This window comes from Triticum aestivum, chromosome 6A (genome assembly GCF_018294505.1).
Source record: "Triticum aestivum cultivar Chinese Spring chromosome 6A, IWGSC CS RefSeq v2.1, whole genome shotgun sequence".
NCBI lineage: Eukaryota > Viridiplantae > Streptophyta > Magnoliopsida > Poales > Poaceae > Triticum > Triticum aestivum.
In genome coordinates this window covers 377,326,737-377,335,625 of record NC_057809.1, presented here as the reverse complement: position 1 = coordinate 377,335,625, position 8,889 = coordinate 377,326,737, and the positions used below count along the sequence as shown (strand labels likewise).

At 47.2% G+C, this 8,889-nt stretch overlaps 1 protein-coding gene across 2 annotated transcripts; it reads right to left on the bottom strand.

Annotated features, from left to right (window-relative positions):
• Positions 1-616: 616 nt before the first annotated feature.
• LOC123127581 (serine/threonine-protein kinase STY13) lies at positions 617-8,518 on the bottom strand. Of its 2 annotated transcripts, XM_044547328.1 has the most exons (8): positions 8,217-8,518; positions 6,969-7,155; positions 6,730-6,862; positions 6,442-6,637; positions 4,098-4,222; positions 3,851-4,009; positions 3,436-3,670; positions 617-990 (listed from the first exon to the last, which is right to left on the bottom strand). In XM_044547328.1, the coding sequence occupies exons 2-8, from the start codon at positions 7,097-7,099 to the stop codon at positions 617-619; spliced, it is 1,353 nt and encodes a 450-aa protein (XP_044403263.1). In that variant the 5' UTR covers positions 7,100-7,155; positions 8,217-8,518. The 2 variants fall into 2 exon arrangements, with proteins under 2 accessions (XP_044403263.1, XP_044403264.1); XM_044547329.1 differs by lacking the exon at positions 617-990 and having other exon boundaries at positions 3,011-3,670; positions 8,217-8,517.
• Between the last annotated feature and the right edge of the window lie 371 nt (positions 8,519-8,889).

Below are 8,889 nucleotides of genomic sequence, written 5' to 3'. Positions count from 1 at the left end.
TGTGTAACCGTGATGGTCCCTTTCCGGCGGAGTCCGGAAAGTGAACACGGTGTTGGAGTTATGCTTGACGTAAGTAGTCTTGGATCAATTCTTGACCATAGTTTCTCGACCGTGCTTTTCCTTCTCTTCTCGCTCTCATTTGCGTATGTTAGCCACCATATATGCTAGTCGCTTGCTGCAGCTCCACCTCATACCTTTACCTTACCCATAAGCTTAAATAGTCTTGATTGCGAGGGTGTGAGATTGCTGAGTCCCCATGACTCACAGATACTTCCAAAACCAGTTTGCAGGTGCCGATGATATCGTGCAGGTGACGCAACCAAGCTCAAGGAGCAGCTCGATGAAGATCTTGTCCTTTGTGTTGTTTCGTCCTAGTTGATCAGTAGTGGAGCCCAGTTGGGACGATCGGGGATCTGTGTAGCATTTGGGGTAGTCTTCTTTTACTTTTGGTTCCGTAGTCGGAACTTGAGTGTATTTGGATGAATGTAATGCTTTATTCATATAATTGTGTGAAGTGGCGATTGTAAGCCAACTATGTATCTCTTTCCCTTATGTATTACATGGGTAGTGTGAAGATTACCTCACTTGTGACATTGCTTTCAATGCGGTTATTCCTCTAAGTCGTGCTTCGACACGTGGGAGATATAGCCACATCGAGGGCGTTACAGGTCGCCTGCAGCGGGGGCATGGCTGCGAGGGCCCTGGAATTTGGCAATGAAGCGCTCATGCAGCTCATCCCAGGAATTGATCCCACTTGGAGATTTAGGAGCCACGAGAGCGCGCCATCCTTGAGAGCCATGGGAAACCAGTTCGCCATGACCTTCTCGTCGCCGTTCGCCGCCTCGATGCTCAGCTCGTAGATCTGGAGGAACTCAGTGGGGTCAGAGGTGCCGTCGTAGCGCGGAGGCAGATCTGGCTTAAACTTGCCGGGCCAGACGACGCGGTGCAGCTCCGGAGTGAACGCTCGGCAGCCCGTCGCGGAGGGGGAGCCTGGTCTTGGAGCCTGCATGCCGCCGCCTCGGGTGGCACACGGTCCTGGCGTGGCGGTGTTGGGAACGCACGCGCCTCTCCTTGAGGCCGCTGCACCACCTGACAGCTTTCTTCGTCGCGCATCAGTGCCCTGCGTTGCGGGCCGCGCTGGGGGGCCTCACGCCTTGGCTCGGGGATGACATCGCGCCGGAGAGGAGGAGGAGGCGTACCATGGGCCACGTCACCCGCCTGAGGCTGCGGGGGAGGCAGTGAATGAGACGGTGCGGGAGCCTCTCCAGCGGCGTTGACGAGCTCGACGATGTGGTCCAACCAATTCTCGTAGAGATCATCGGCCGGGTGATAACGCAGGAACTCGCGCGCCATGAGCAACCAAGTTTGTGCGTTCGCCGGCCCGCGATGAGCATGAGAGGACGAAGTAGACGTCGGAGTAAATGACGGAGTGGCGGTGCGACCATCGCGCCACACGGCAGGCGGTAATGACGAGGCTTGCTGCTCGTGGACCACGGGGCCGATGGCAGCATTAGCTGCAGGTGACAGGGAGCGGCGGGGAGCGCCGTCGCCCGCAGGCACTGTTTGAGCAACGCGAGCGGCGAGGGCTGATCGGCGCTCGACACGAACTCGACGAGCGTCGGCCATGAGAACGGCAGAACGACCAACGAAAGAGAGGCTTCGACACGCCCCCTACCTGGCGCGCCAAATGTCGGATTCAGGCTCCGTGGACCCAAGAAAGGTTCGAATTCTGGGGCGTGTGCGAAGAACTCAACCTCTCCAGCCAGCCAACTCGGCGTTCTCACGTCCTAGCTCGATGAGCAGGAAAGGAAATGGACTCAGCAATTTACCCAGGTTCGGGCGACCTTGCGGTGTAAGACCCTACTCCTGCTTTGGGGTGGATTAGCCTCGCGAGGGGCTGAGGATGAGCTTGTACAGGGGAAGAACAACCTCAGGAGGTATGTTCTTGTGTTGATGTGAGCTAGAGAAGTCTCTTGATCTGGGGATCCCTTCTACGGTGGTGGCTTAGCTATATTTATAGGGCCTTGGTCCTCTTCCTCCAAAACAAAGGCGGCAAGGGATCCCACAGTGGCCAATTTTGAAGGAGGACAAGTAGTACATTCTATCCTGACGAAATGTGGTCTTCGTCTGCAAAGCGCCTGCTCGTGACGCCGTGGTGGGCTTGATGATGACATCCGTCCTGCCATCCTGGCGGTCTTGGTCTCGATGCACTGGAATGGAAACCTTTGGCTGAGTCTTTGGGACCCCGCGCCTGCGCTTGCCTCCTTAGCATCAAAGAGGAAACCTGCTACTCGACGTCCGCCGGTGCCCGCCTGGCCTTGGTCGTTAGGGCTTGCGTCACCCAAATCTCATGAGGTGGGTGCTTGCATAGGAATCTCCGCTCCCTCCGGAGGTCTTGGTGTCGTCCGCCTCGCGAGGCCTAGCCCCTCGCGAGGGTCTTGTCTTGCCGAAGTTGAAGGTGGGCCGTACCAGACCGTTGATAGAGCCACGCCATAAGCCGCAGGAAAGTAAGTCTGGATACCCTGGTTTCTAGAACGCCTACAATATAGGCTATGGAATATTCAAGGTCAGGTGACGTTTTTTGCTAATATTATATAGGCGTTGTTTGCAAATGGTGCTTCACACGACAATTCTAGTGATGCAAGGACGGCAAGTTAGTTGATACACATGGCAAAAAAAAAAATTGACACAAACGGCGATTTTCTGTCAAAAACTAAACTGAAAAACGAAGTTGTCATCCTCGCATTGGGCATTATCAGATTCCAAAATCATTACCATTAGTAGAGTTTGGCTTAATTACATACTACTCCCTCTGTCTCAAAATAAATGTCTTAACTTTTAAAATTGTACTAGGGTTAAAACACTTATTTTGGGACGGAGAGAGTATATCATTGCATAAGTGTTTTGTGCATCGGGGTTATTCTTTTTCTCTGGCTCTGCCCCTGAGTTAGCAGTCCCACTCGCAGCCTTTAACTCTAGCACCAATACAGACTCAGGATAGCAGCATTAATGATGCAAAAAAAAAACAGAGTTATGGAACAAAGGAAGTCGTCCAGTGTCCTTTCCAAGTGAGTAAATGATTAATGCCAATTATTACTATACGATGGGCGCGCAATTTTGATATGGAAGGTTCATGGAAAATATACGATATAGTAACTATTTTCACCATTACTAGCAGGAGCCAAAAGGTTACTCAGATCTACCCGGCCGATATGTTCAAACATGTCAGAGAAGAAGGGGTGGCCTGATGAGCAGAAACAACAGTTTTCAGGGACTCCTGCCATGCTTTGGGTATGGACTATGGGTGTGTTCTTTTGATGTTTTGCATCATCTTGGGAGTTCCCTTGTTCCATCTGTGAGGCTAATAACACTGGCTGAAGCAGAAAAAGAAGCCCCTTGGCTTGTCTTCAATATTGCCTTTAGGCGTGATATCACCTCGAGAAGCCATTAGAGAGCTCGTCCCAGGCGATTCAGGAGGTAAGATTGCATTCTCCGAACTGAATGTGCGAGCAGGGGCCATATGTTCTGGCGGTGAAAGGGTTGAGAGGTAATGGAGAAGCATTTGAACTATCTGGGTGAAGTTTGGTCTGTCGCTTGGGTCTTCTTTCCAGCAGGATGTTAGGATCTCTGACAGCTCCTCCGGCAAATTATCTGCACTTGGTCTGATGTTCTGCAGAAAATGAGGTCTCATAAGGTCAAATTACTAATATATGATACAGGTGTATGCATTATGGAATAATGCATGATAAAACATATTCAAAACAATCAGAACTCCCTGCAACATAAATAGGTTCAAGAAAGTCTATAGACAGCAAATGCGTATGATTATACTCTAAAAATCTAATGTTACCTTGAAAGCGGCAGCATATGCAGCTTGCAGGTTAGACATGCCCTCAAAGGGTAGTCTATTGTGCAGTAGTTCCCATAACACAATTGCAAAGCTGTAAACATCCACTTTGTGGTTGTAATGTTTCTTTTCTCCGTGCCTTAATGTGACTGTGCTGTACAACTGTTGAATTATTTCAGGTTAATCACATAATAAAAAAGAAATGAAAAGGTTCAAGAACTGAAAGATATGAAACTGCAGTAGCACAAACCTCGGGAGCCATCCAACGGTATGTTCCTGTTTCTGCGGTCATCATCTCTGTTAACGTCTCTTCTCTTGCTAAACCAAGGTCGACGAGCTTAACTGTTCTCTGGTCCGCTGTAAGCAGCAGATTCTCTGTACAAAGAGAAGGGCAAAAACTATGGACTCAGAATCAACTTTATTTGCACAAACATTTCCTCAGGCGGATCATTTGAGATTAATGTAGGAAAAGATTAGCTTACAGAAGATAACTACAGACTACAGAATAACATACCAAGGAAATGGTAGATCAACAAAACCAGTGTTAGCCTTAATGAAATATCACATCTCATATGCATTGCTGACTCGGCACTAGACTAGTAGTTATTTCTCATATGCATTGCTGGCTCAGTACTAGACTAGCAGTAATTGTGTAATGAAGACAGGACTATGTCGCACCAAAGTATAACTATCTGTCAACGTCTCTTTGTTCAGCTGACTTAGCTAACTGTGGCCTGGAACATGGTAAAAAGTGCAAAACAGTATGGTACAAGTCATCATTCACTGAACAACTATAATAACTCCTCTTTCTCGACCTTACACATCTCCTTATCTTGCTCCGGCATCTTGTTAGTACAAACTGGAATAATTTCTCCAACTTGGGAGCAGTTCTTTGATCCAAGACTGCCCATTCCACATCATGTTCAATCTGATGCACCAAAAATATGGTGTCCAAAATCTACAAGAAATATATTCATCGGCCAATGGATCTAACAAATTTTGAAGACGTTCACACATAGCAAGATCTAGAGGGAAGCCAGACCTTCAATCCAAGATCCAACAAATCTAGAATATATAATGCCTGTAACATGCTCTGATCTTGCTATGTCATACTAAACCCCAAATCATATTGAATCTTTGTAAAGATGAGATGCACATAACCCCCAAATGCTGACCTTTAAATTACAAAAGAGATGAAAACTTCAAAATTACCAAAGCAATGGTGACTGTTAGTCATGAAAACAAGCAGGACCCAGTTGCCCAACGAAAACAATAAAGGGCACATGCAATAATTGCATGTGATTAATTACTGCTTGCATAACCAAACTACATGCACACGGCACAGGCTCAAACAGACATCTGTTGCGCTATGCCAATAACTTGGCGGTCTAAACAATGTACATGCAACGAGACAAAAGAGATGGGTGTATGCATCAGGTTGCAGGATGGACGCTCAGTTGAGTCAGTCAAGGCCTGTCTCCCTGTCCTAATTTTGCTTTTGCCGAACCGGAAACACGAATCTGAGTGGTATCCTACACCCATGTCCATGTTTAGCAACCTTCATCTGACTAGAACACCTGAATGCAAGTCGGATCTCGACACCTATGTCACCAACGCTGAGGCATTGTTTACTGGTTATAGTTATAAGTGCAAGCTATTTACTAAGTGTGTGATATCTTAGTTTCTCTGATGATGAAGTAAAAAATATTCGATCAGCCAATGCATGTGCATAGAAACCATAATATTAAGAGGTGGAATCAGAACACATACAGTACTAAAGAATAAACTACAGAAGTCACACACATTTATAACTTAGAAGGTGTGCACTTTGCGCATTGATCCAATAAATTTCACTATTCATAGAATAAGATCAGGCTACCTGGGTAATTATTCTTGCTACTTGTTGCACTGTACATTGAGGCTATAAATGCTTCAACATCTCAATATGTATGGACACTTATGCTTAGTTTGTGACCATAAACTATAGTATTCAGTAGGTATATCACCCAGAAGTGCATACACTACATGCTTCCCCGCGCTTGTGTTCTTCGCACACACAACTAGTGATGTTTGTGTAAAATTTACAGGTGCACTGGTCCCATAGTAAGACTAGCTCGTGACAACAGAAATTGCTAACACAACAGAGCATGGGCTAATGGGAACAAGAAAGTCATGCGCCACTGGTCACTTGTTTAATTAACTGCCTAACATCCCCTTAACTTGGTTCTGAAGGCAGAATTCAGCACAAACTTGAAAGAAATCCAATACATTGCTATGCCAACGGTAAAAGTAACAGTACGACACCTCAAATGTACCCATGCGTGTACACATTGCTTATACAATATGAGACGTAACGTGCAATATTATGAACATTAAAGTGGCGCATGTAGCGTACTGCATAAATCGACTTAACAGGGAAGAGGGGGAAAGACCCCCACCCCCCCCCCCCCCCCCCCCCAAAAAAAACCTGAATGTGTGCACACACAGAGAGATCCTACAACAGTACCACTCAGGGTATATATGGACAGAAGGAAAGCCACTATCCTCTTTGCAGAGATTCACCTAGTATTCAAATGCAAAATGGAAAATCTTACCAGGTTTAAGATCACGATGAATGATCCCATGTGCATGCAAACATTCCATGGCTCGGGCGATGTCCAATGCAAATCCAACTGCAACACGAGGCTCCAGGTTCCTAGGCCGTAAGCTGACCAAATACTTCCGCAAAGAGCCCCCCACTAATAGCTCAGTCACCACCACCATGACAGGCTCTAGGCAAGCTCCAATAAACTGAACAACAGGCAGATATAGTTTTCAATATCCAAAAGCGCCCAACACTTCCAGCCAATGAAATAATGATAGTAGTCAGCAAAGAAGCGAACCTTGACAAGGTTCTTGTGCTGCACCCTTGATAGCATGGTCACCTCTCTCAAGAACCTACCCTGCCTCTTGATGACCTCTTCAGGGGTGTCCCCTTTGTGCACAATCTTGATAGCAACATTTTGGTTCTTGTACCTACAAACCCCATCATCATGAATCATCAACTGAGAGATAAATTATAAGCAAACAACTCATACAAATCAGCAATTTGTAGATCGTAGTGTAAACAGACGAGCCTTACTTCCCCTCGTAGACCTTTGCATGTCCACCCTCACCGATCCGTGGCCCAACAAAGAGAAGCTTTGGGTCGATGAGCCAGCTGGGATCAATGTGAAGACCTTCACCCGCATAGAACGTGCTCCCCGACTCCATTTCCGCCAGAGTGGATCCACTTTGGGTCCCGTGGGGTCACACGGCCCCACCAAACGCTTAAATAAAAGATTTGATATTTTTAGAAGGTGATCAAAATTGGTAGAGAAGTATATCACAAGCATATTGTACCAGAACCGCGCAGAACATAGATGCATTACGTGTGTACGGCAAATTCTACTTTCAGAAAGTATTCACAAGTTGCTCCAAAGAATGTATACGAATTAAGAAAATAAAAAGGAAATATTTGCAAGTTGGTACATAAGCATGTCATATACACGTATTGAGCACTTCACTGGATATAGGTAGGAACTAGAAGGATCAGGTGTATGCAATACTTCTTCACGGAAGTATTTGGAAGTTGGTATAAGAACATGTTAGAAACATCTCACTGAAAATACGTATGCTCTAGAAGGACCGACTGCATTCGACAATTTGTAAACAAGGTTCTCGTACCACCATTATTTCATTTTTTAAGTTCACAACAAAAAGAACCAACTACGATCCTGTTCACATAGAGGAGAGTATATATGCATGCAGTAATAAAAGCCTAAATAATGGATATTCCATATGCATTGAAAACCCATGAGTACCAGCATTGACTGAGTGAGTTACTTGAATGCAGTCCAGCACAAAATCACATAAATTTAAAACTAATATGAGGCATGTTTTGCCATCTCTACCCTAAGAGAAATTGTCACCGCATTGCATCATGATGAGATCACGATCTTGTAACTACTCGTGACCTGCTTGGCACGGCGGGCTGAACCAGTCGGCACGCAACGATCCGGCCAAACGAGATAGACGCACGCACAAAGCCGCCAGCTAAGCCTGTGGTTAAACACCATGCTTGCGCGCATTTTAGTCCACGCTTGCCGCGAAGCTTTTCCCTGTCAAAAGCGGCGGCCCAACTACCCCGGGAGAGGGAGATGGAACCACAAATGGCGTCGCAGCCCGACAGTCCACCATGGACACTAGTCTACAGTAAGAAGTCGGGAGCAGCGACGGAGCGAGCTTGCGGTGGCCACTAATCTAGCGCGAGCACGCGTGCAGGGAACGGAATCGGGCGGGATCAGGCGGATTGATCGGGAATTAGGACATGGCCGGGGACAGAGCTTACCAAGAAAGCCCGGATCTCCCTCTTGTAGGAGCGCGAGGAGGCTAGACCGCCAGGCGTCCGGGGAGCTCGCCTCCGACGCCTCTGGTGCGCGAGCAGCAGCAGCTCGGCGCCCGGCGCCACATCAAGGGGAGAAGAGGCAACAGCTAGCTAGGAGCCCGACCGCGCGCGGGTGAAGCGGTGGCAGAGGCAGAGCAACGCGGAGAGAGATGGAGATGGGGATGTGAGGGCGTGGCGGTCGGTCGGAGCGAGGCAGCGTGCAGCCCGTGAGAGGGGGAGGGAGGGAGGGAGGGAGAGGGGTAGAAAGATGGGTGAGATCGAAAGATTTCAGTGTAGTATTCATTTCATATGTTTCCCCGACTCCCTTCTTTCCATCTCTCTTTTCTTTTAACAGTTTTTTTTTACATAAACACGCAAAATTTGCGTATCTTTCCATTATAGAAAAGTGAGAAAAATTACGATTATGGGTTACATCACAAACACATACATAAAGATGTGTGTGGGACATTCCTGAAGCAGAGGATAGAGTGCTCAGGCCAAGCACAAAGGTCTATCTCTAAGGCACTATGTGATCTAATCCGGTGACGCCAGCTCTAGCACAACAGTGCGCATCATCCTGGATGATATGCACTAGACGACCAACGAAAGAGCGAGTAGCGTCGAAGATACATCCATT

Bases quoted from the DNA above. Each gene is read 5' to 3' on its own strand.
- LOC123127581 (XM_044547328.1), bottom strand. From the start codon at position 7,099: ATGGAGTCGGGGAGCACGTTCTATGCGGGTGAAGGTCTTCACATTGAT. The intron at 6,638-6,729 runs GTTCGCTTCTTT...CCTGTTGTTCAG, and splicing joins AGCACAAGAACCTTGTCAAG to TTTATTGGAGCTTGCCTAGA. The intron at 4,010-4,097 runs GTTTGTGCTACT...ATAATTCAACAG, and splicing joins ACCGTTGGATGGCTCCCGAG to TTGTACAGCACAGTCACATT.